General features: G+C 55.4%; 1 protein-coding gene across 1 annotated transcript; it reads right to left on the minus strand.

Annotated features, from left to right (window-relative positions):
• Positions 1–17611: 17611 nt before the first annotated feature.
• On the minus strand, positions 17612–24488 carry B0H18DRAFT_962690 (uncharacterized protein; the record flags this gene model as incomplete). Its single annotated transcript, XM_048043127.1, has 31 exons — positions 17612–17649; positions 17704–18176; positions 18223–18315; positions 18367–18440; positions 18505–18666; positions 18720–18935; positions 19011–19460; positions 19517–19744; positions 19818–19945; positions 19999–20082; positions 20148–20348; positions 20408–20614; positions 20691–20717; positions 21019–21123; positions 21195–21282; positions 21748–21801; positions 21852–22009; positions 22122–22140; positions 22261–22452; positions 22640–22722; positions 22771–22789; positions 22902–23051; positions 23172–23291; positions 23412–23494; positions 23543–23561; positions 23674–23823; positions 23944–24063; positions 24146–24164; positions 24218–24297; positions 24339–24403; positions 24437–24488. 31 exons carry the CDS (start codon positions 24486–24488, stop codon positions 17612–17614), a joined length of 3957 nt encoding a protein of 1318 aa, XP_047884724.1.
• Positions 24489–26628: the final 2140 nt, after the last annotated feature.

The following is a 26628-nucleotide window of genomic DNA, read 5'->3' on the forward strand; positions in this document are numbered from 1 at the left end:
GCGCTAGCAATCCCGATCTCTCAACTGCCCGAATCGTCATCCCTCGTGCGCCGTCAGCCCGTCCCAGATAGCTATTTGCGCGTGCCATTCGGTAAGTTGGCAACAGGCCTGCGCCCTCTCGCTGCGATCGATCGACGGAGATCAGCTGCTGCTCGACGAGCATGAGCGACCGTGCCTAATCGGCGGGTCTGATCACTCACTCACTTTGGCTCACTCAGACACACTGTGGCCACCGCCTTGCCTTCGCTCGCCCACGCGTCCGTGCGGATTGCCACGCCTCCGTGCGGATTGCCGCGGAACCATTGTGCGCCGGTGCATAGTCCTGTTGCCTACTCGGCGGGTCTGATTGCTCCCTCACTTTGGCTCACTCAGACGCACTGTGGCCTCCGCCTTGCCTTCGCTCGCCCACGCCTCCGTGCGGATTGCCGCGGAAGCATTGTGCGCCCGTGCGCCGTGAGTGGTCCGGTTGCCGTGTCTTAACGCGTAGCGAACACGATAGGTAAGGCCATCATTGACTGCTGGTGGTGGGCGGATGATAGCTTGTACAGTAGCAGAAAATAGTGTAGTTGATCGTCGGAAGAATATGCTTGCATTATGCTTGTGTTCGTGGTGCCTCAAGATTACTTCATCGTTCTGTTCCAGCGAATGTTTTGCGGCAAATGAATTCTTAAATCTTGAGGTAAGTAAGGTTCTTGAAGCTGGGACCTCGCAGCCTGCACGTCAAGTTTCGTAAGGCTTACGTAGATCAACTGTGTAGTTTCTATTCAGCGCTAACAACACCGCGTCTCCGAAGGCTTCCAGAACTTCAACCAGCCGCGAATCTCATGTGCTCATGCCTGCGCAGTGCGGTCCCATGCTCGTGCCCTTGGCTTCCATCATCCTCCGACCAGGCTCGCACTACTGCTACGACCAGCGGAAGACTTCCAGAACCTCATCCCGCGGTGAGTCAGAGTCCGCTCACACGGTGCGTCAGAGTCCGCTCACACGGTGCGTTATCTGATACCTATTTTCACCGTTCAACACTCAGCTCTCGCTCCCAGTGAATGTACTGCACCTCTGAATGGCTACCCGACAGTCTCTCCGCAATGCCGCACGCCAGTCTGGCGGCCAGCCGACCACGAAGGCTAAGACTGGTCGGGCTGCTGCCAAGTCAGCGCCGGCTGCTAAGAAGGCAACCACCACGAAAGCCTTATTGAAGGGTGCCGCGGGCTCCAAGCGCAGCAGGCTGGAAACACCAGAGAGAGATGGCCAGACCTCTCAGCCCGACGTTCTGTCCCCGTCCGAGAAGCGGACGTATGACAGGCTGAAAGCGAAGATGGAGCAGGCCGAGAAGCAGGCGGCCGCCGAACGTCGAGCCAGTGAGTGCCCAATTCACATGGGTTGGGATGGACGAAACAGAACTAATGGCTGAACTGACGATAGACATTCATAAAACAAGCACCGCTATGTTGCTCGCTGAGAATGCGTCTGGCGGAGAGGACGACGAGGACGAGGATGAGCAACCGAGGCGTAAGAAGCTGAAGAAGAACAAGGAGATCAGGTCCGAGGAGGAGGAGGAGGCAATGCAAGTGGAGCCCGAGGAGACAGAGATGGACGCTGCGCCTCCGCGCGGTGAGTCCGATACTAGCTGACATCTCTGGCAACTACTAATGCAGCTCGATCGCAAGCCAAACCTAAACCAAGGCCTGCGTATGGCAAGAAATCGACGGACAAACCTGAGGTTGAGGATGATCCAGACGACGGGACGCGGCCGACGCTCGACCCAGACGAGCGTAGCCTTGCGAGGGCTCTCGGTACGTGGGTATTCCGTTAGACGGTCAGCTAATCTGTGACTCATATCGTAGGTGAGAATCGCTCGTCCTCGGCGAAGGGAAACAAAGCTTCAAAGGCGAAGCAGCGGAACAACAGGGATGACCGGGACAGTGCGTCCAATGACGGCGAAGAGCGTCGACCTGCTGTCACACAGCCGGCCAAAGGCAAGAAGGTGTTGCGCATGGACGCTGTCGTAATTGACTCACCTCCAAAAAGGGTCAAGGTGCGCATTGATCTCAGTAGATACTTATTTTGACGTAGATTATGCAGAACGTGGTCGACAAGAACAAGGGCAAGGGTACAACGATCGAGAAGAAGAAGAAGCCGAAGCAGCGGAGCGACTGGTTGGACACCGACACCGAGTCGGAGAACGAGATGGGGACAGAGGTGGACGAGGTGGAAGAAGACGACGAGCTCAGCAGTGACAGCGACGAGGTGTCGGAGGAAAGCAGCGAGGACGAAGGGACGGACGAGGACAGTGGGGATGACGTGATAGTAAGTCAACTGTCCCAAGTCCATCGCTCTAACCACCATGTTCTGCAGGTTGTCAAGGCCCCTAAGGGCAAGACCCAGCGTTCCAAAGGCAAGGGAGGCAGACGCAGCCGCGGCAGCGCGGACAGGCCAAAGTCTGAAGGTCGTCGCCGTGCGCAGGCCAGGGACATCCCGGAGACCCTCAGGCCGGTCGTTACGTGCTCACAGATGTATCTCCGCCTCCGCCTCTCCCTCAATCATGCATGGACCGCCGAGAAGATGCAGAATAGCAGCCAGCTCCCCGACAAACACAGGGTCATCAAGAGAGCCCTGAGGGATGCTCGCAAACATCGCGCCGAGGACGGTAAGAAGATAGCGTACCTTGTCAGTGGGTTCAAGACCCTGAGAGCGAAAGGCAACAACAACCTTCGCAAGATGGTCGCCAGCGTTGTAAGTACGTCGGTTCAAATCACACCATACAATCTTAGTCTCTTTTTGCAGGTATGGACGGGCGCGTCTCAGCTCCGAAACGAGGTCAAGAAGAAGGCGAAGACCGTCGTCGACAACGCTTACGGCCTCGGCAGCCTCTCGACGCAGCGGAGAGTCGCGGCTGCAACGTTCCTCCTCAAGTCCAACACACAGGGCAAGTACTCGATGCAAAACTTCATTTTCGGCGACATCGACATCGCCTGGCAGTCGGACGAACCTCATGAGGTCGACATGAAGGTATGTCAGTAGCTAACTACTGTTGATGTGTGCACTTGAAGTGACCCACAGGCGAGCGTTGTGAACCGCAAGAAACCGTTCCAGCACAGGGCGCTGTCCGACGTCATTGTGCAGCACTGGTTCCACGGACACAGGGACACTGCGTCGGTCGCGGCGTACGATCGCTTCAGTGAGGTTCCCGACAATCTCATAGCCATCGTCTGCAACGCGGTAAGCGGTGTTCACCTTTGTGCGCAGTGCTGCCAATAATTGAACAATGTTTCCTAGATTGAGGCGGCGTTGGTGGACATAGCCACAGGGACTCATCAATTCTCTAACAAGCTGTACGCTCCTAAGTGAGTTATATCTCCGTCTAGCTGTGTTTATACCTGATGCGTGCATAGGTGGGGCAATGTCATGGGGATCTTGGATCAGTTCAAGCACAACGCACCGGCAGCATACCAGTTGCTGAAGGAGATGATCTGGACCAATGTCAGGTAAGTTTATATTCTGGCTACGGTCAATAAATGTGTATCTAACTGTTGCTCCAGTGCCCTAGTCGACGAACACAAAGCCCCGAAGAAGGACGCGCAAGATGATGACGACGCCGGTAGCAGCATTGGCGAGCAATTCATCGCTTGGAGTGATATCGAGGTCGGCGACACTACTGCGACAACAAAGGCTGCGAAGGCTGCCGCGAAGCCGTCGTCTTCATCTGCGAAGGCCGCCACGAAGCCGTCGTCTTCGTCTGCGAAGGCCGCCACGAAGCCGTCGTCTTCGTCGTCGACGAGGCAGACCGGCAGTAAGTTTGTCAGATCAATTCATGAGTACCTAACAACAACACACATGTAGATCGTCGTGCCGCAGTTGAGCCGGAGATCGACGCTGAAGGTTCTGCTCCTCATGACGGTGAGTTCATCTGTACCTGAAATACAGGGCCAAACTGATCAACATTTGTGCACTGATTTATCCAGAAGAAGGTCCCCAAGACCCCTCCGATGATGCGTGAGCCCCAGCATCTGCGTACCTCAACCAATGCCCATTTCCTCGGTGAGCATGCTTTGCATTCATTATTCTAGATTCAAGAACGTTGCCTGACCAGTCTTTAGAATATCTACTACTGGTACAACTGCATGGAACAGGGTTGGGGCTATCTATGTAGATCAGTGTTATGTCATCTGTCGCCGTGTCGCGCTCCGTCGTGCTTTGTATAATTTTTCGTCAAAGTGTAACAACTTCTCACCTGTTTAATGATAACGCGGTTTCAATTCCGATTGATTTGTATTGATTGTAAGAAGTACCACAAGACTCAAATGCTTTTGAAAGCCATGGGTACCCTGATATGTACCTACAAGATCCATGCGTCCTGGCTAGCAAGCAGTGTCATATATGACATGCAAGGTCAGCAAGGCTTAGAATGTCTGCCTGCATCAACATACTGAAAGCACAAAGTCAATCTTATATTTAAGTACTGGCTGTCCTGTCCAAGCACATAAAGCAGAGACTTGTCTTGCCAAGAGTCGTGCTGTCTGCAAGCCATGACGGTCCTAATACACTTGTCAAGACAAGTGAGTTTTTCCTGATGGTTGGCTCTGGGACCTAAGACTTCGTGCTTGTGAGCAATCAAATTAATCGAACGAGCAATAGTTTGTGGGCTTACTTACACTCGTACACCGCGATCTTCCGGCCTTTGCTCCCAATCGTACGTGTTCTCGCCCGCATTGGGGACGCCTGAACGGCACTGTCGAAGCAGGTTGCGGATGTATAGATAGTTCGGGCGTTCATCGAACTTCAGCCTCATGACGTACTCGACGAACACGCAAATGGAGTAGGGAGCCCCTTGCAAGCTGCGAAGGCTTGGCTTTGGCTTTGGCTCTTACCAACTGATCATTCCTCTTCGTCTTGGCGGACCCGGGGATGCCTTGCCAAGGCAGCGAGCCGCGAACGAAGAAGAGGAGGATGTACGCCAGCGCGATGAGGTCGTCACGACGCGAGTGCGCGATGCCGTGGTGTATATTGATCGACGAAAAGAGCGGGGTCCCAATAGCCTCGTGTTCATCGTTGTACTTGATGTGCGCACGAGTGACGATGTCGAGGTACGGGACAGCCAAACCCAAGTCGATGAGGTAGAGCAGGCTTGTCTGCCCGCCTACACCGACCAGGAAGTTCGCAGGCTTTAAGTCACGATGCACGTAGCCCCTCACGTGAAGGCTTTCGAGCCGGTCGACCTAGACAAATGGATGCAGATTGTCAGTTGAAATCGAATAAGCAAACAGGCGACCTACTGCCTGCAACGCAATCCGCAGTACTGTCCCGAGAGTGAATCGCTTCCCACAAAAGTGGAACAGCATCTCCAATGACGGCCCGAGTAGGTCCATTACGAGGTAATGCACCTCATCGGTCGTACCGAACCCGTGCATCGCGGGAAAGCCTTCTGCGTATTTGAGAGCGTCGTAAACCTCTTCCTCGTTCTCCAATTGGTTGACCCGGAAGTCGCATGGCTCCAGCTTCACCGCAACATCAACATGCTCATAGATGTCGAGTGCTTTGTACACTTGACCTGGATGTCGATGGTGATCAGCACGTAGGCCTGATGCACTAGTTAGTACGCACCGAACGACCCTGCTCCTATCAGTTCCCACAGCAGGTACCGACCCGCAATCTCCATAGGTGCATCGACCTCCGGAATGTCCATGTCGAGCGCCTACCACACTCGATACATATCATTGGCATCGTAATCGCCGCCAGATCAGCGAGTGGTAGCACCTACAAGCAATACAATACAATAACACTATGTACAACAATGTTGACGCTGCTCGCAGTGTCAGCGCCTCACTCATGGAGCAAGAGTTCATGTGGGCTTACAAAACAACGGTAGCGGACGCCAGGACCACTGACAACATGAGGGTCGGGGACAAGGCAACACATCAGTCGCCGCTCGCAAATGAACGTGATCATGTGACGTGCTGGACTTCTCGTTATCGTTCTCGACCTCGCCAGGGAGCTCGAAGTCGTCATCCTCAGCATCGTTGGGGCCGAAGATCGCGTCCTCATGGGGTACGAGTAGCACATTCTTCGGTGTAAAGCCACGCAGCGAGATAGGATTGATGAGAGGGTCGAAATAGAACGCGGGCAGGTCAGGGTCATCAGTGCGAATGTAGACGTTCTTCGGTGTGTGATACAGAGATATGTGGACGGAACGAGGGAGGGAGTTATACAGATGGGGGAAAGCGACCTTGTACTCAGTCCGGATTTGCTGTCGAATGATGACTTTGTTGATGTCGTTGAACTCGTTCCAGTCCTCATTGAAGCTGTCCATGTCTCTATACAGAGGCTCGAATTTCGGGCCGCCGGGAATCGCCATGTTGAGCGCTTTCGCAGTGAAAACCGACTTCTTGTCGAACAGGTAGCTCGAGTTGCCGTCTGTGTGATCCGACAAGAGTGTCCGACCGAGACGGTACAAGTTCGCCATGGCAGGCGCGCCGCGAGGACAAACAGCTGGTGACTCAAGTTCATGGCCAAAGCCGGTAGCAAAGCCGGACTGGCGAAATTCGTTCGGGAGGACGTGAGCAGCACCGTCTTGTCTTCGAACGGGCAACCATGCTCACCTGACAGTAGCATCCCGGGCACCCAACCCGAGCCAACCACCATCCGCCCACGCACCCGCCCTCTCGCCCACGCCGCTCGCCGGACGGCGATTCGTCGTGCCTTCATCGGTCGAGGATGCCAGCCGGGTCGACCAGCAACCACGAGAGGTGGTGAGTCCGGGAAGACGGGAGAAACACACCGGATGCCGGCGTGGATCGAGGGCGGCGACCGTCGAGTCTGGAGCAGACCGGATGGGACACTTCGGACAGCTCCATCGGGAAGATAGAGAGCGGGAGACGAGTGATGAGCTCGGCAGGACGGGGAGTGACCGGGGTGTGGTCGAGGTCAGTACCGGGCGGGAGGAGATCCACGGGTGGAGGGATGCCGTTCGAGGCACATTTCGAGGGTGCCCGGATGCAAGTCGTCCTTGCCCATGTGGACCACGAGAGGACGCAATACACCGAGCTGCGAATGCAGGTGAGCAATACTGCTATGAACTGACTGAACAGGAAACAGGAGATATACTCACCTCCGAGCCTGTTACTTTCTCCCTCCCAAAATGTTGCGGCTGCAATTGCTAGCCGCTCTCGCACCGCGGCGGGTCGCTGAGCACGTCTGCGATTGAGCGTGCGCCGGGCGCGGTTGAGCGTGCGTAGGGCGCGGTTGAGCGTATGTAGGGCGCGGTTGAGCGTACGTAGGGCGCGGTTGAGCGTGCGCCGGGCACGGTCTGCGTCGTTCGCGGATAGCGGCGACAAAGGGATGCGAGGACGCACACGAGGCAACGGGATCACGTTGCAGACGAGGACGTTTGAGGTAGCAGCGGAGGCGATGATCTCAAAGCAGGAGGTGGTTATGGTGGATGCAGAGATCGCGTCCCAGGTCGAGTTATGCACCGGAATCTGCGCGCCGCCCAGCGACCCTCCTGGGCTCGTCCTTCCTAAATTTTTGTTCGTATCTTGGAGCTGCTTTTGAGTTACGCATCATGTTGAAGAGACAAGGCAATACAGCGGGGATGATGCTGAGGGTGGTGGTGGATGTGAGAGTAGGAAGAGGGCGGCAAAGTCACCGCCGCCACTGTGAGGAAATGGACTAGTAGTGCCAGCCGATGAGAGTCACTGTTAGTCGTTGGGCAGATAGCAATGCATACGAGCACATTTCATTCCACATTACTAGTACATCAGGTCATTGTGATATTCATGATATGAGACAGCGCGGTACGAGGCGGCGTGATACAAGTACATCGAGGAGACTCGGACGAGGCCAGACAACTACAAGGCAACACAGCAGCAGCACGATGGTAACACAAAGACATTAGATGAAGTCGAGGAGGTCTTCGAAAGTGAGCTCCTCGTCCTCATTATAGGCCATTTCAGCGCGAGCCTGCCTCACCAGCATTTCCTGTATAAACTCGAAACCCTGGAGGTGATCAGTAAACGACAAGCGGCTTTGCCGGATGAGGTACTTCAGCACTTGCAATGCTTCCATAAGATCTGGGCTGAGGCGGCTGCGCCGGGCTGTGTCCGTCTGCCCTGCAGAAGAGAATACTCGCTCGCAGGGAACCGATGTTGCCTGCGCCGGAAGATAGTCCAACGCGATAGCAAAGATCGTAGGCCACTGCGTCTGTGCCGCAGGCAGCTGAGAGGGCACAATGAGTACAAAGTATCATAGCCAGGCAATCATTCACTTACACTCCAGTACGCGAGGACGTCGGATAGCTCATTCCCCATCCCTCTTTCGAGCCAAGAGTGGTATTCGGTCTCGACAGTCGCGTCAAGGGCGCTTTGAGCAGGGGCCGCTGGCTCGTCGTCGCCCAGGTTACCAACGAAAATTTGATCAGCTGCCTCGTACATGCTGCGCAACGCCTGAGGCCTTTGCGGCTGCGAAGGTCCTGCTCGACGTGCAGGCGGTCGCCGAGCCGCGTAAACCCGCATCTGCACCGCAAATGTCGCATTAGTAGCCACACTACATAGAATAGTGGTCTACTTACTTTACTCTTGACGATGTCAATGGCACGCTGGTAGTAGCGCTGCTCCCAGTGGTCGCGCATGTGATCCATCTTGTATTTCGGATGTACGACTAGAAAGTGGATTAGCAGGTTAGTCAATAAGGTCGGAATGTACCTACACATGCATAGGATGTAGCTGTCGGTCAGGTCCATGTATTTGTAGTACTTGATCGCGACATCCAAACCGGCTTGGATGACACCTTGAAGATGCGGCCTACGCTCCGCGAGCCTCTCCATGTTCGTCAAATAGAGTTCGTACCGCGGTATGACATCGGCGAGCAGCGGCTGCCGCTCTCCAGCCAGCACCATCTGGATATTATGACCAGCCTGCATAGGGTTGTCAATCGCGCTCATGTGGGTTGGAGGAATGACCTACCATGAGCACAAGGCCCGTCTCCGTCAGCACGTCATTCTCGGTGGTCGTCAGAGGTGGGTACGACCTCGCAAACTCCGGGTTTTGCTCCAAGAACACCTTGTATACCTATGTCATATAAGATCAGTATCTGTCGTCAGTGCGCAGAGATAACTCACCTCTTGCATCGTCAAAAACCGCATGATCATAACGTACGTGCTATCCCAGCGGATCCGCATGTCGGCCACCAAGATCATGTCCTCTTTGAAGATGTCGATCTTTGGGATGCCCGCCACAAGCGCCGCGTTCTTGACCATAGCAGCAGCATTATGAATCGCAATCGAGGTCGCCCAAGAGTCGCGGCACTTAGGAGACGCACGAACGGCAACACATATCTCCCTTGTCTTGGAAACAACCGAGAACTTCACGGCGTTGCCGCCGCGAGTGGCCGAGGATTCGGAGCCATTGTCGCTAGGGGGCTGGATGCCCATGTAAGTTATCATTGTCTGCGAGGTTCGGTTGACTCCATGGCCCAAGCAATGTATCTGGTTGTTACTCGGGTCGAAGTCACGACGAGCGTTCGGGTCCTCGTCGAACTTCTTCTTCAGCTCTTCCATCATCTTTGCATTGCTTGTCGCGGAGTCCATCATGAATCGTCCGACCTAATATGATCAGTTACTAGATTACTTCGAATAAGGCAGATGTGGTTACCTTAGATACAACACCGGCGCGCTCCAGAACGAAGTGGACGGCATTCGCGAGGTTTACGCCTACGTGATAAAATTAGAAAGTAACTAGGTGTTCACGTTCGGACTTACCAGTATGGCTCCCTTCGAGCCTCCTAAAACCGACAACTGCTGACTTCATCACAAGATCCGTAGGCAGCACTCCTTTTGCAATCCAATGGCCCGTCACACCGACATAAGCGCGTCGAGCTGGTAGGGCGCACTGTCAGTGATGTACTCGCTTGATTGCTGTGCGTGCTCACCTTGAGTATCCCAACCATCGGATGTCAGAGATACCTGACCGCGCGAGTGCTATCAGGAGGGTGAGCAGTGCCTTGTTCATTCATCGTGTGATACCTACCGTGAGCTGAATCTTGAGTTGATCAAATGTGCGCGTGAATTGCGCCATAATCAACGAGCGCATATGGTTGCGCTTCGGAATGTCCTCGTCGGCAAGATCGGGATTGAGCAGACGTAAGAGGTATCGGAATTCAGGTTTCTCGACCACCGAGATCGCCTGATGTTGACGTCAATAACTGCTTCACATAACGAGAGAAATCGTACTGACCTGGTCGTCCACGACCACCCAGTTCACGAGTCGCCTGTGGAACTCCTCGCGAGAATACTCCACCACCGGATAATTCTGGTCGATATCCGCAACTTCTTGCGCTGCCTTCACTTGGTCCTTGTAGCTGGGCAGCATGTTCACCCAGCGCCCGATCGCAGCCAAGCCGGCGTACTCGTCGCGGTGGTAGGCATCGAGATGGGATCGGAGCGGACTGTTACTCGTCTTCTCAGCATAGATGTAGTTGTGGCACGTCCATATCGACTGGATGTCGACGCCCTTCTCCGCCGCCTCGATGACTGCCTTCTGATGCGCTTTTCTGTCGCTGAAGTTAGCAGGACGACTGTATACTAGAGCGCATCACTTACTCGCAGACGATGCAGATGACGGCGGGCTTTGGCGGTCCGTTATCTGAGATAGTGGGAGTGACGAGTCTGAAGTAGAAGTTGATATCAGGTACGCTCCCCCTGCTAGCCTCAGAGCGTGTCATGGCTGGACCGGGCTGTAGTCCCGTTCGCCACTGCATGATCTGCGCCGATAGTGCGGAGGGCGGTTGGAGTCGGGTTTCTGGTGAGCGAACAGGCGGTGCGGCCTGGTCGCTAGTCAACGTTATCAGAGGATGTTGCTGGGAAGTCGCAACGACCTGAGCCGGGGCGGCTCTAGCTTCGTCGTCCGAGCTACCCGATACATTGTCGAGGTCGAAAGGTTCGGGCTCGGGAACTGCAGCCCGCGCAGGGTCCGGGTCACCCCTGCCACGACCACCACGACCGCGACCACCACGACCGCCGCGAGGACGAGCTGGGTCGCCTCTCGGTGGCATTCCTAGCAGTAGACAGGAGCAGATGAGATGTGACTTGAGGTGAGGACACGGAGAGATCTCCTTCAGGTTTTATAGCTGAGGACTGTCCGCCTATACCAGGTCGTGTCCGTGGTCAAGACTTCGACATTACCGTCGGAAGTCGGCTCACCGTGCGCTCGATACTTGTCCTGCAGATCAACCAAAGTTGTCGAAAGCTGAGCTCATCGTGCGTTCGATAATCGTCGCTCCTGCAGATCATCCAAAGGTTTCAGAAGCTGAGCTTACTGCGCATTACTTCGATACCGGAGGCTGAGCTCACCGGAGCCCATTCAGTGGAAAACCTCGCTGTTAACGGTACAGCCGGAGTGCGTTTCGACCGTTGCAAACGGTAGGGCCGCCTCCGGCCGGAGTAGTCCGGGTCTACCGTTAGCAACAATGCACCGCTTGCAACAGGCCGGCCGGGCTTTTGGCCGGGGTAATGTACCTGTTGTAAACAGTCCGGCTGGATAGGCAACGGTCCGGCCGGACCCATACAACATCACTGCAAACAGGCCGGGTGGAGGGCAGGGTTAGCACATGCAACAGAGCGGCCGGCCGGTCCACGTTGCAAACAGAGCGGCCGGACTCAGGCCCCACCACTTCAAATGTTCCGGCCAGGATAAAATCCTTTCATTGCAAGCGGACCGGCCGGAGTGAAGTCTATCTGGTCCAGAATGGGTTGGCCAGCCTAAACAAACTGACTCCACGAACAGGCCGGCCGGGCAGGAGTTGTCCTGCTTCAAACGGTCCGGCCAGTCACAGCCCCCTGGGGGCTATTGAAATACTATATGTATTATGCACCTATGGGGTATACCATCATTAGTAGATCACAGCATAATTTTCCCATGACTTAGGGATGCCTAGTGAAGCTGCAAAACACAAAACAGCCCCACTGGCTGGCCAAATTAACTGGCCAGAGATTTCACTCACCCAGGTTTTTGCTTTACTGGCCATAAAATTAGCCAGGTTGTCCCTACAGGGCCAAATCAATAGGCCGGACATTTCAAAACATTGGCCGGGCATTTTAGTTCATTGGCCGAAGCTTTTTCTCACTGGCCGAAGCTTTTTCTCACTGGCCGAAGCTTTCACTTCATTGGCCGAAGCTTTTCTTCACCGGCCGAAGCTTTGGATTGACCGGCCGAAGCTTCTACTTCACCGGCCGGCAAAAACGGCCGGTGCTCGGCAAAAACGGCCGGTGCTCGGCAAAAAATGGCCGGCCGGGCTGTTGAATTACTATATGTGGAAATGTGGTATTGTCTGGAAGCCCTTCATTCATAGAGTCTAGTATTGATTTCCTAGTGTCCAAAGGTACATAGTTAGGCCAGGATATGTGAGACAAGATTTACTCACAGGCTTCTTTGCAAAACATGTTATTCAACTGCTGAAGCCAATATTCTTTGCCCACACTGTTTGACTATCTAGAATATGTTATTTCAATGCATAGAGTAGATTCCCAAAAGGAATAGTCTTATTCTTCGAAGCTGAATGCAGAACATGAGATAAGGGGTAAGGTATAGTATACATGTCAAACCATGTTGACTTCCTGCAGCCAATCTACATTCCAAACACAGTTTCACAATCTAGAATGGTTCATTTACACACAAGGAGTGAGTCGTCCAAAGGAATAGTCTTATTCACATGAGCTGAATGTGGTACAGAGTTAAGGGGACTCGGATCATGCACAGGCCGGACCATCTCCTATGAGGATTGGCCGGCCGGACCATTACCAACAGTGGGTAGATGTTTCTGTGCCATTCTTGATTGCCAAACCTTGTGGGCAAAGCATATTGGCTTCAGGATGTGAACACAGTATAACATGTATACCCATATACCCACCCTCACCTTAACTCTGTGCTGCCTTCAGCTTGTGTGAATAAGACTATTCCTTTGGAGGACTGATTCCTTGTGGGTCAATGAACTATTCTAGATGGTAAAACACTGTTTGGAAAGAACATTAGCTGCAGGAAGTCAACATGTATACCATACCTGTATACCCCTTATTTGTTGTCCTGCATTCAGCTTCAAAGAATAAGACTATTCCTTTTGGGGATCTACTCTATGCATTGTGATAACACATTATAGATTGTCAAACAGTGTGGGCAAAGAATATTGGCTTCAGGAATTGAATAACATGTTGTGCAAAGAAGCCTGTGAGTAGTAAATCTTGTCTTGCATATCCTGGCCTAACTATGTGTTCTTGAAAACTAGGAAATTGATACTAGACTCTGCGAATGAAGGGCTCCCAGACAATACCACATTTCCACATATAGTAATTCAACAGCCCGGCTGGTTTTGCCCACCGGCCGGCCATTTTTTGCCGAGCACCGGCTGTTTTTGCCGGCCGGTGAAGTAGAAGCTTCGGCCGGTCAATCCAAAGCTTCGGCCGGTTAAGAAAAGCTTCGGCCGGTTAAGAAAAGCTTCGGCCAATGAAGGAAAAGCTTCGGTCAATGAAGTAAAAGCTTCGGCCAATGAAGTAAAAGCTTCGGCCAGTGAATTGAAAGCTTCGGCCAATGAACTAAAATGCCCGGCCAATGGTTTGAAATGTCCGGCCTATTGATTTGGCTGGTGGCAGCTTCACTAAGCCCCTTTAAAATGTGGGAACACTATGTTGGGCTCCATTAGTGATGGTCTTACATATACAATGATTCAAATCACACTCTGTATCATAATACAATAGGCCGAAGGTTTTTGAATGCCCTCGGCCAGTGTTTTCATGGCTGGCCAGTGAGCTAACAGCTCAGGCAATGTGATAGGGCATGCACTGTGGACATATAATACATGCTACTAGTAGGCTGTTCTAAGGGAGTATGGTCTATTGTTGACTGGCCCAGCCAATATTGGGACACAATACTGTTGCCCGGCCGGACCATTACCAATGGATGGTGCCACTGCCCGGCCGGACCGTTACCAGTGTGGAGTGCTAGATTATATGGCCTGGCTAGCCTGCTATCAATGTGGAAAAATGGTCCGGCCGCTCCGTTGCCAGCAAGAGATGATGCAACCCGGCCGGTCTGTTATTAGCCAGGGAGCATGTGCTCCGGCCGGCCCATTGCAACTGGTGAACTATGCACTCCGGCCGGCCCATTACAAATGAAGGATCCCATTTCCCGGCCGGTTCGTTACCATAGGAGAAAGAGTATCCTGGTTGATCTGTTACAATTAAAACCCCTTATTGCCCGGCCGGTCCATTGCCAGCAAGACACTAAATGGCCCCCCTGTTCAGACAGAAAATAGGTGCCCTAGGGATACACCGGCCGGACCGTTTGAACTGGTTTGAGATATGCTCGGCCGGCTTGTTTGAAACCAGTCCGGCCGGCCTGTTTGCAACAAGGAAATCACAGCTCCGGCCGGAGGCGGCTCTACCGTTTGCAACGGTCGAAATGCACTCCGGCTGTACCGTTAGTATCGAGTAGGTACCACTGAATAATGTGCTCACCGTGCGTTCCATAACCCTCCCGCAGATCATCCAAGAGTGCAATGCAACAGCTAAACATAGGCACTTGAATGTACGGCGCAGTCGGGATGCATCCTCGTTCATTCTCTGTCAGCAATACCAGATTCGTGGGTGAACCATACTCGCCTGCAGTTCTGGATTCGTTATGTTCATCTTGCAGTCTGGTATTCGGGGAATGGCCTCCGTTGTCCTATCGCGTCCCATCAGCAGTTGTGCATAGCGAGTTTTTACTCACGCAAGAGTAAGCAAGGTCACATTGGAGTCTGGGGCAGCATTGTCCTTCTGGCCAAGGGGGCACTGGTCCTTCGCAATGACGAGGTCGCGGAACTGGGGACAGGAAACGTAGGGTTCAGAAAGCCTCATTGAGCGTCCGGTCGTCTGTGCGCGCATCAGCGCCGAATGTCTTCCTCGCCAGAAGAGTACAGGCACAGGACGACAGGTCGACACGCCCAGGCAGTGCGTCAACTGTCCGACGATTCTCGACAACATGGCCTTGCACTCACCGTCATCGACCACAGCCTGTCTGTCCGCCTCGCCCTCTCACCGTCCTCCGCTTCGATACCAGCGACCTCACATACACAATAACCCGACAAACGCACCCCGGGAGCCAACCATTGCTTCGACATCGCTAGGTTCAGGGAGAGCAAACAGAGAGGAGCGGCGCAGCGTCGAGCGTCGAGTGTACAAGGAGCTATGCCGCAAGGTGGGCCGCAGAGACTGAGAGATGGACGCACGCCGGCGTTTGCGAGGGCTGATTACATAAGGTCCACGCACCCCAAGTTCTACGAACTGAGTCCGGTCTCTACTCCGTTTGCGATGCCTAAGTCCTCAGTGTCACCTAAGTTCGACCTGGGACGCGATCTCTGCATCCACCATGGCCACCTCCTGACTAGATTACAGTGCCACCTCCGCTGCTACCTCAAACGTCCTCGTCCATAACGTGATACCATTGCCTCGTCTGCATCCTCGCATCCCTTCGCCGCTGCTATCTATGAACGACGCAGACCGCGCCCGGCGCGCGCTCCACCGCAGACGTGCTCGGCGACCCGCCGCCGCGTGAGAGCGGCTAGCAAGTGCAGCCGCAACATTTTGGGAGGGAGAGAGTAACATGGGCACTGACTCGGTGAGTATCTGACCATTTTTACGCTGACATCTCCCAGTCCACACCCGCTTCCGATAGATACCAGTCGCCCGACGGAAAGTCGCTTTCTGACACCCCGCACGTCAACGGATCGCCGTAACCTATTGGGACCTGACGCTGCCCATCATAGTGAACCTGTACCGCTGGGTCACACTCCTGTCGGACCACATGAACAGCAACTCGAGTACAATGTCGCTATCCTGCATCTGTAAAAAGCCCTCCCTCGTTCCGTCCGCATATCTCTGCACCACACCCCGAAGATCGTCTACATTTGCACCGATGACCCTGACCTTCCCGTGTTCTACTTCGACCCTCTCATCAGTCCTATCTCGTTGCGCAGCTTCACACCGAAGAACGCGCCATTTGTACTCCATGAGGACGCGATCTTCGGCCCGAATGACGCTGAGGACGACGACTTTGAGCTCGCTGACGAGGTCGAGCCTTTCCCCGAGGACAAGCCGCTGGAGAGCGATCTCACGGCGGATGCTATCGCGCTCTGGTGGGCGCCCGATCCGTACAGCCGCCGCTCAGGGCGTATGCGCCGAGCGCAGGATATCCCGCTCGTGAAGGACTGGTATCTCGAGCACTGCCCTCCTAACCAGGCAGTCAAGGTTCGCGTATTGTATCAAATTCTACTCAAGTGCTACGTCTTGAACGAACTCAAGACACGCCCGGAGAAGGCCATGTTGAAGAAGAACCTGTTCAAGCAGCTCAAGGCGACCAAGTTCTTCCAAACCACACGGTTGGACTGTCGAGGCGGGTCTGCAGGTCTGCAGGCAGGGTTACAACATGCTCAACCTGCTCATCCACCGGAAGGTACGTTGTCTCGGGAAGTGTGGTCAACGTGGTCACTGACGTACTTTACCAGAACCTGAACTGCCTCCACCTCGACTACAACATGATCTTGAAGCCAGTGAAATCGCTCACGACCAAGGAACGTAACGAGTCGCAATTCGGAAGCGCCTTCCATCTGCCTGTGGGATCCTTCGCCTCACGAAGTTGACGGTCAATGTGCACGTCCAATGGCATCTCCGCAATGTTGATGCGTTCCAGCTCGCAGACTTGGTACCCCGCACGTCAATGGATCGTCGTACAGCAGACACATTTGGGTCAGCTGGCCCAGTGGAGAACTACCGAAGAAGTAGCAGCATTCGTCCGTTTTTCCCGTTCTCGCGTGAAAAAAGGATTTGCTATGCACGACTGCTGATGGGACACGATAGGACAACGGAGCCATTCCCCAAATACCGGAGCACAAAGATGAACGTTACGAATGCAGACCTGCAGGCGAGTACAGTTCACCCGCGGATCTACTAATTATAACAGAATGCACGAGGACGCGTGCCGACTTCGCCGCATATTCAAGTGTCTATTTCCAAGCTGTTACGCTGCATTCGTGGATGATCTGCAGCATCAGGAAAAATCAATATGTCTTTTTCCTACATATTCAGTCATAATAGGTGCATTGAAGACAGAAAGCATGCTGAAGAGCCTAAAGACCAATTTACACAAGTCCCCCTTTCAATTCTGCAAAAGAAGTTCCACCAATCTTGTTTAAGCATGCTTTAGTGCGATGAGGATGTGTAATGTAGCACCATTTTGCTGTACTTATTGTTGCTTTTTGTCACTGATTCTGTCTTCATGTGACTCAAATCCATTCGCAAATATGCACCTTGTGCATTAGGCATGATCCACACGACGATGATATTGGTACAACAATGTTCAGTACTACTTATACAACATGACAACAACACCGAGATGACAAGCCACGACTCGGAGCAACTATACATACCACTAAGACAACATTGATGGCAGAGCGACCGACTCGGACCGACCGACCGACACACCCTTGAACGCAGTACCATATACTACACTTGATGGTCAATAGTAGAGCGAGATGATTGAATGAGCAAATGCTTCAATTCTGTAGATGACTGATTGACTTACCATCGACCTACTCAGGCCCCGCCGTTCGTGGATGCTCCACTGCCACGGTCTGGAAAATGTTGAATGGGATCATGTAGGTGGCAAGTGACGACTGAACACGCACCTTCTCCAGACCCGCGGAGTTCATCGATCTCAGTCTGAACCCCTTCACCGCCTTCGCCAGAGAGTCCGGCGCCCCCTTCGTCCTCACTGTGGCCCTGTCCACCCGCTTCACCGCCCTCGCTGCCGTCAGAGTCGCGCCGTTGGTGGTTCTGTGACTTCGAAGTCGACGCGCCTGCACCGCGAGTCTTCCTCGATGGACTGGGTGGATTCTTCGCAGCCTGCGAAGAATTCGGTGTCTTCGCGCTTTTCGATGAGCCGGACGGCTTGCCCGCGGTCTTCGATGATGCGGTGGATTTATTGCCCTTCTTCGCGGTGCTCGACGGCGGCTTGGTCGCAGCCTTCGATGTGCCGGGCTTGTCGCTGCTGCTCTGCGCCTTTGATGCACGCAACTGGAGCAAAGGGATGAAGCTGCCCGGCTGCTCATCGCTGTCCGTCACTCCCTCGAGCGCGTTGGGGCCAGCGTTGAGACGATTGCTGTATGTGTGGTCAGTAACAATTTCCGTCTAGATTCAAAACTTACCTGATGTGCTTCCATATGAGCTCTCGCGTCTCTTCGAGGTACTCGCTGGCACTGTCTTCCAGAGTCTCTAGGATGGCCATCGTGCCATCCCACCTATGGTTGGTGAGCTTTCACCATTTGCAATAGAACTTAAGAATTACTTACTTGGCCGCGAAAAGCTTGCCGGAGAAAAATATGGACTGGTTGTGCGACGTTACCTCCATCAGTGCTGCCTCGATCTAGTTTACAATTGTATGAGTAGCTTAACTTAGAGCAGGAACTCACGAGGATGCGGATACGTACCGCGTTGCATGCGAGGGCGATGAGGTTGAAGGGCATCTTGCTGAACTCATCCAGGGCCGCATTGATGTTCGCATCGCCGCGTCCTGCCAGGCCGTAGTACTGGTAGATGAGCTCAGGGATGCATTCGTTTCGGAATGGCTCCGTGGGCTCGACCTTGGTAAGCTAGGATTGCAGTGAGCTCGCTCTGACGTGTTGCACCCTGTGTGAGCACGTACCTCTCGATCCAGCTTTTTCTTGCGATCGAAGTGGAACTCTACGCCCCCGAAGACGAAGTTCGCGATGTTGCGTGTCCCGGAACCGTCATTCACTTCCGTTGGGTGCGTCTCGAGAAGCCAAACGACGACCTCGGTCCTTTGAGGAACTGTCAGGCTGCCAAGCTTGAAGGTCTGCTCTATCACTTGCTTCGCCTTCCTCTTGAGCTCGTTCCGAGTCTGTGATGAGCAAGTCCAGACCTGGAAAGAATCAGAGCCTCCGACTTTCGTGAATTATAATGAGTGTGAGCTCACCACGGAGTAGGCCTTCGCTCTCAAAGCGGCTCGTTCCGAGTCCTCGTCACCATCCGAGCTCGCATCGCCATTCGCTTTCTTCTTGTCTTTCTGGGTGTGATCCGCTTCCTTCTTGTCTTTCTTCTTGTCGTCCTTCTTGTCGGCCAGCAGCCAAAACGCGGCCTTGATGTCGGCAGCATGGTTGCCAGTCCCTCGTCTGTCATAAGCGTCGCGAACACTGTCACGGATTAGTATATCCCTCCTTGGCAGCCGCTTGGACGCGACTGAAGCCTCCTTCGTCCACGCCGAGTTGAGCGCAATGCGTAGTCGCAGACAATTTTGCGCGGCCGAGACGAGAGTCCTGACTTTGGCTGGTAAGTCGGCGACCCTGGCGCGACTGCTGCTGTCTCGACCACTGCCCGTCGACTTGGCGAGAGCCGGCTTGCTTTGCGCCCTCGTCTCAGACACGACCTGCAGATAGTCAATGCGATGCTAATCACGACCAATAAACCAGAGAGGATACTCACTACCACATCGCCCTCGTCCTCGCCCTCATCGTCTCCGTCCTCCGACTCTTGAGACTCAGGCCCTACATCGTCGACGTCGTCCTCATCCTCGACCTGACTCCCATCGTCGCCTGCGTCATCGTCATAAGCATCATCGCTGCCTCCGCCATCGCTGTCTTCGTCTGATTTGGGGTCATGCTCGCTCTCGACCGAGTCATCCTTGCCTGTTGCTCGGGCCTTACCCTTGTCCTGACGATGTGAAACAGAGCTATGTCTTAGCCTTCGCACAGTACGAGAAATCACTGCCTACCTTCCCACTCACCGGCAGTGCCTTCGGTTTGGCAGTACCGTGAGTGGACTTGCCACCGCCAGACTTAGGTTTTGTCGGTTTCAGCACACCGCCCTTACGACTACTGCCAGCGTTCTCCCTGGCTTCACGCCGCCCCCCGACTACACATTTGATAGCTTAGCCAATAATAATGTGGATATATGAAGTGAATTACTCAGTGTTTGTGCAACATTCTCCTCGGCGGGATCCAAGGACGTCTCGGGTCTCGCGAATTTACCGTATGCCGGCTTCGGTTTGGCTTGGTAGAAATGCAGCGGTCTAGTCAGTAATGTGTACGTACAGCAGACCATGGTTGCCACGTACGTCGAGTGGTAGTAGGCTGCTTACTAGTAGTGTCATCCTCCATCTCGACATCTTCTGGCGTGTCTTCGACTGCCTTATCCTGCTCATCGGCTTCCGCCTCGTCCTCCACCACAGCACGCTTCTTCTTTTTTGTTTTCGGTTGCTCTTCATCACTCAATAATTCTTCTTCGGCCATTATCTTCGACGCCCTCTTCCGGACCTCTTTCAAGCAGGCCATCAGCGATAACAGTTAGGTTCATTGCAGCACAAACGACGCTCACGAGTAGTGCGTCGCTCCTTCTCCTTCTCCTTCTCCCTTTCCTGACCCTTCTTCTTGGCGGCCACTTCTTTCGCCTTGCCCTTCGTGAATTTACTATTTTTCATGGAGCCGCCTGCGGCCTGGGTGTTGGTCAACCTGGTCGACCTGGGCGTTTCGGAGCCTTGTTCGGTTGCAACCGATCGGGTGACGCGCTTCGAGTCGGGCATGCCTGAATACGTAGCCAGAACACGGAGAGAGGAAAGACAGAGGATAGACTGTAGTGATATGAGAAACAAGAGACGCACCGTGGAATTTTACGTAGACGCTGCGAACTTCAACGATCGATGTGAGTGATGTTCATAGAGTCCGAGCGCTGTCAACCATGGGAAAGCGCTCATGGTATTCGCCAAAACGCGCAAGTTGAGTGAGGACGAGTGAAGCTATGTAGATACTAATAAATAAAAGTGGCGTTAGTAGAGCAACCATTGCGCTCCTCCAGCCACTTAATCATTTCTCTGTCCGTGTGCAATACAATGAAAGCCCGACGACCTTTGAAGTGTGAGTTTAAATGCGTCAATTTGCACGATGGAAATATCACGAAATCGCCGTTGCGAAGAGGTAGTATGACCAGACCTGGTTCATACAACTTGAACACAAGTTCGCCTCTGTCGATCGGAACTGTTGAGATATCGCTGCATAGGTTGCTAGCGGAGATCCCCACATGGCTCAGGTTCATGACTATGAAGTTAGCAAAAGGGTGGCAGTGAAGTCGCGGCGCCGCGGAGTCACGTCTAGTACCCTTGACAGACCCACATAGCCTCTTGATCGCAGTGGTGCATCCTGCCCTACCCTGCCTCCTGGACTGCGAATACGATCCTCTACCAACCTTATCGAGCACTGCGAGGCTACTAGTGTTAGACAACTCAGATCAGCAGACAGATCAGCCACGTCATAGTCGTTAAGAACCACATATTATTGTACTGAATACAACCGCCGTACAATTCAATACTACCTGGGCACTACATCAGGCTCGCGCGAGCTACATGCATGTCGATCTTCCGTACGTCCGGCACTGCTCCATGAGCTCGGGCTCAAATTGTGCTTGCGTGGTCTAAGGCGCGTAGGCTCATCGTGTGTATGCGGCGAGCTGGTCAGGGAGGCGCATCGTGAATTCTGGAACGATCGATACTCCTGCATGGGATGTTGGTGCTTGGCGGCCCAGCAATCCTCGGGAGCGATGTGGTAGGGTCATCCTCGACGTGCCTGTACGCATTGGACTGAGGCCTGTCGGGCTGCTGGTCAACGGGCCCTTGCGCACTGTGTGCTGGTTCACGTTCCGGTGGGCGCCTAGCGGGTACTCACCGAGTGGTCCTGCTTGTTGGGGCTGGTCAAGCCGGACATGCGTTCACCGTATTGCTGTGCGACGGGTGGTCGTATCCGTACGCATCGGCCGTATCCGTACGCACCGGTGCGTGCTTGCTGGGGCTGGTCAACCCGGACATGCGCTCGCCGTATTGGTGTGCGACGGATGGTGGTATCCGTACCCGTCGGTCGTATCTGTCCGCATCGGCCGTACCCGCACGCATCGGCCGTATCCGTACGCACCGGTGCGTGCTTGCTGGGGCTGGTCAAGCCCGGCATCGTATTGGTGTGCGACGGATGGTGGTATCCGTACCCGTCGGTCGTATCTGTCCGCATCGGCCGTACCCGCACGCATCGGCCGAATCCGTACGCACCGGTGCGTGCTTGCTGGGGCTGGTCAACCCGGACATGCGCTCGCCGTATTGGTGTGCGACGGATGGTGGTATCCGTACCCGTCGGTCGTATCTGTCCGCATCGGCCATACCCGCACGCATCGGCCGTATCCGTACGCACCGGTGCGTGCTTGCTGGGGCTGGTCAAGCCGGGCATGTGCTCGTCGTATTGGTGTGCGACGGATGGTCGTACCCGTACGCATCGGCCGAATCCGTACGCACCGGTGCGTGCTTGCTGGGGCTGGTCAAGCCCTGCATGCGCTCGCCGTATTGGTGTGCGACGGATGGTGGTACCCGTACCCGTCGGTCGTATCTGTACGCATCCGTCGTACACGCACGCATCGGCCGTATCCGTACGCACCGGTGCGTGGTTGCTGGGGCTGGTCAAGCCCGGCATGCGCTCGCCGTATTGGTGTGCGACGGATGGTGGTATCCGTACCCGTCGGTCGTATCTGTCCGCATCGGCCGTACCCGCACGCATCGGCCGTATCCGTACGCACCGGTGCGTGCTTGCTGGGGCTGGTCAAGCCCGGCATCGTATTGGTGTGCGACGGATGGTGGTACCCGTACCCGTCGGTCGTATCTGTACGCATCAGTCGTACACGCACGCATCGGCCATATCCGTACGCACCGGTGCGTGGTTGCTGGGGCTGGTCAAGCCCGGCATCGTATTGGTGTGCGACGGATGGTGGTATCCGTACCCGTCGGTCGTATCTGTCCGCATCGGCCGTACCCGCACGCATCGGCCGTATCCGTACGCACCGGTGCGTGCTTGCTGGGGCTGGTCAAGCCCGGCATCGTATTGGTGTGCGACGGATGGTGGTATCCGTACCCGTCGGTCGTATCTGTCCGCATCGGCCGTACCCGCACGCATCGGCCGAATCCGTACGCACCGGTGCGTGCTTGCTGGGGCTGGTCAACCCGGACATGCGCTCGCCGTATTGGTGTGCGACGGATGGTGGTATCCGTACCCGTCGGTCGTATCTGTCCGCATCGGCCGTACCCGCACGCATCGGCCGTATCCGTACGCACCGGTGCGTGCTTGCTGGGGCTGGTCAAGCCGGGCATGTGCTCGTAGTATTGGTGTGCGACGGATGGTCGTACCCGTACGCATCGGCCGTATCCGTACGCACCGGTGCGTGGTTGCTGGGGCTGGTCAAGCCCGGCATGCGCTCGCCGTATTGGTGTGCGACGGATGGTGGTATCCGTACCCGTCGGTCGTATCTGTCCGCATCGGCCGTACCCGCACGCATCGGCCGTATCCGTACGCACCGGTGCGTGCTTGCTGGGGCTGGTCAAGCCCGGCATCGTATTGGTGTGCGACGGATGGTGGTACCCGTACCCGTCGGTCGTATCTGTACGCATCAGTCGTACACGCACGCATCGGCCATATCCGTACGCACCGGTGCGTGGTTGCTGGGGCTGGTCAAGCCCGGCATCGTATTGGTGTGCGACGGATGGTGGTATCCGTACCCGTCGGTCGTATCTGTCCGCATCGGCCGTACCCGCACGCATCGGCCGTATCCGTACGCACCGGTGCGTGCTTGCTGGGGCTGGTCAAGCCCGGCATCGTATTGGTGTGCGACGGATGGTGGTATCCGTACCCGTCGGTCGTATCTGTCCGCATCGGCCGTACCCGCACGCATCGGCCGAATCCGTACGCACCGGTGCGTGCTTGCTGGGGCTGGTCAACCCGGACATGCGCTCGCCGTATTGGTGTGCGACGGATGGTGGTATCCGTACCCGTCGGTCGTATCTGTCCGCATCGGCCGTACCCGCACGCATCGGCCGTATCCGTACGCACCGGTGCGTGCTTGCTGGGGCTGGTCAAGCCGGGCATGTGCTCGTAGTATTGGTGTGCGACGGATGGTCGTACCCGTACGCATCGGCCGTATCCGTACGCACCGGTGCGTGCTTGCTGGGGCTGGTCAACCCGGGCATGCGCTCGTCGTATTGGTGTGCGACGGATGGTCGTACCCGTACGCATCGGCCGAATCCGTACGCACCGGTGCGTGCTTGCTGGGGCTGGTCAAGCCCGGCATGCGCTCGTCGTATTGGTGTGCGACGGATGGTCGTACCCGTACGCATTGGCCTGGTTGCTGGGGCTGGTCAAGCCGGGCATGCGCTCGTCGTATTGGTGTGCGACGGATGGTGGTATCTGTGCCCGTCGGTCGTAGTATCTATATGCATCAGTCGTACCCTGGTAGTGTGTCCCGGAGCCGGGGCCTGGACGCTCGGAGGCATCGAGCACCAGGTGGTGTTTCCTAGCAGGAGTCAAGTAGTTTTACTGAACGCACCGTGGATTACGCTGCGTTGGACTACAGCCAACTCCGCGCGCTGTCCCGACATTACGGACTGTCCACGCGACGCGCAACAGCCCGAGCGTAACAGGTGTCTAGGCGGAGCGCCGCGATCACACCGTACTATGCTTGGGCGAAGGTTGTTGCTGCGAGGACGCAGGACTTCAGTGTGCTAGCGCGGAGTCTACGTCGACAGGCGTGCGTGCTTCAGTGGTCCGAAGAAGGCGGATTCGATACCTCAGAGCATGCGCACACCGGATTGTCTTCATGGTGGTCGCACTTGGTGGACATTAGTGGTTTCCCTCATGTTCGTCACCGCCGTGGTCGTGCTTGTGGGGAATCCGCGTACCGGGGTAAATCCCCTTGCGTCGGTCGCCATTTGGTCAGCCGTTTGGTCGGCCTTGGTGGCCATTTGCTTGCTGGGGTCCGAGTCATCTGCGGAGGGAACCAAGGGCGTGTGGCGCACTCACCTGATAACACGGTCTGCTAGCCGCATCGTCCCTCCCTCACTGTGTCATGAGGACACATTCCTGTACGCGCTCCAGCCGCACATCCGGCGTCCTGCAGCACGTCAGCCCCTGTACTCCCTCCGACAGTGAAGAAGGATCCCCACGCGGTTTACCTGGTAGACAGGCGAGGTGGGAAAAGGATGCGACTCGGAGTGAGGGATGGACGTACCATCGGCAGCGCAGACTTACGGGCGGGCAGGCGGGCGGGTGAGCGAGCGGACCGAAGTATAGATGCCCAACAAAGTGACGAGCGGGAGCATGCACAAAAGAAATTACGGGTGAATGGGAGCGTGAAGCGGACGAGCGGGTGGACAGGAGCAGGGGCGAGAGAGTGTAGGAGAGGGAACTTGAATACAAGTGAGAGGGAATACGAGTGTGTGTGTGTGGACGTGGACATGAGAGAGTGCGGGCGAAAGAGAGCGCGGGTGAAAGAGAATATGAGCAAAAGAGAGCATGAGTGTACAGACAAGCCAGTGCGCAGGCAAGCGGGTGAGGAGAAAGACAGATGAGCAGGAGGAGGGGCAAAGTATGGGGTCACCAGAGCCGGCGCCGCAGAGCGTCACGGTCGACGAGTCGGTCGGCACTTCCCGACCACGGGCGCTCTACACTTCGTGATGCCAGCGACGAGCGTTGACTCTCATCCTCCTCCTAGCCACCTCAACTCTGGCCCGCTCATCTGACCAACTACTGCATGCTGCACATCGATCACACTACGACTCCAAGTCCATATGACAAGATACTAATAGATGGTGAGTGGCCCCGCTATCATAGCGAGGCTGCTACAGCGCGCTGACCAACACCACACTGTCTCTTACCTGCCCGCCCTCTCGCGCCTGCCTGTTCTCGCCCACCGGCCCGCCCTCTCTTATCTGCCCATTTGTGCCAGCCTGTCCACGTATTTTCACCGCGACGCTACTTAGGCTTCTCGCACACCCGACAGCACCCTCACGCCTCGCCCCGCTCTCATTCATCTTCAAATACGGTCTATATGGACAACTCACGCGCCAGGCCAGGCCATCCGTGATCCGCGAGTTCAGTGAGTGGTCTGATAACTACTTCGAGGAGCTCCCCCGCCTCTCTGACTGATCTCTGTTACAAGGTGCATGCCGAGGCGAATGTGCCTCCGCCACGCGCATGTAGAACACCCGCCATCGCGCGAGACGGGCTCGCACCTTGCCCACCTTCTCGTCTACTTGTGCGCACCTTCTCGCCCTCCTGTCCGCTCTCACCCGCCTGCCAAATCTCGTCCGCCCACTGCGCGACCATCCATGACCCGCATGACCCGTACGACCCGCGCGAACCCGCACACAACCCATACCCGCTGTCGCGGGACTACACCCGGGGCAAGTACGGGTACGGGTACGCTTCGGGACATCTGCGGCTGGATCTCAACCAATACCACACTCACGGCGGCCAGCGAGCACGCTGGGTCAATGCCGAGCATTCGGACACGGCCGGCAGATGTATGCAAAGCGAGCGGGCGGGCAAGCAGTGGACGGATGAGCAGGCGGGCTGGTGGATCGGACGGACAGCCTGCAGGGAGACGAGCGAGTAGGAGAGTGGCTGACTAACAGACCGCGCGTGGGTGAGCAAAAGGCGGGAGATGGCGATGGTGGGCAGGGCTGCGCACGCGCAACACACCGATCGCGATGGCGAGAGCGAAGTCACGGGTGCAAGCAC

The sequence above is a fragment of the Fomitopsis serialis genome (genome assembly GCF_022376445.1).
Source record: "Fomitopsis serialis strain Sig1Antser10 chromosome Unknown B0H18scaffold_385, whole genome shotgun sequence".
NCBI lineage: Eukaryota > Fungi > Basidiomycota > Agaricomycetes > Polyporales > Fomitopsidaceae > Fomitopsis > Fomitopsis serialis.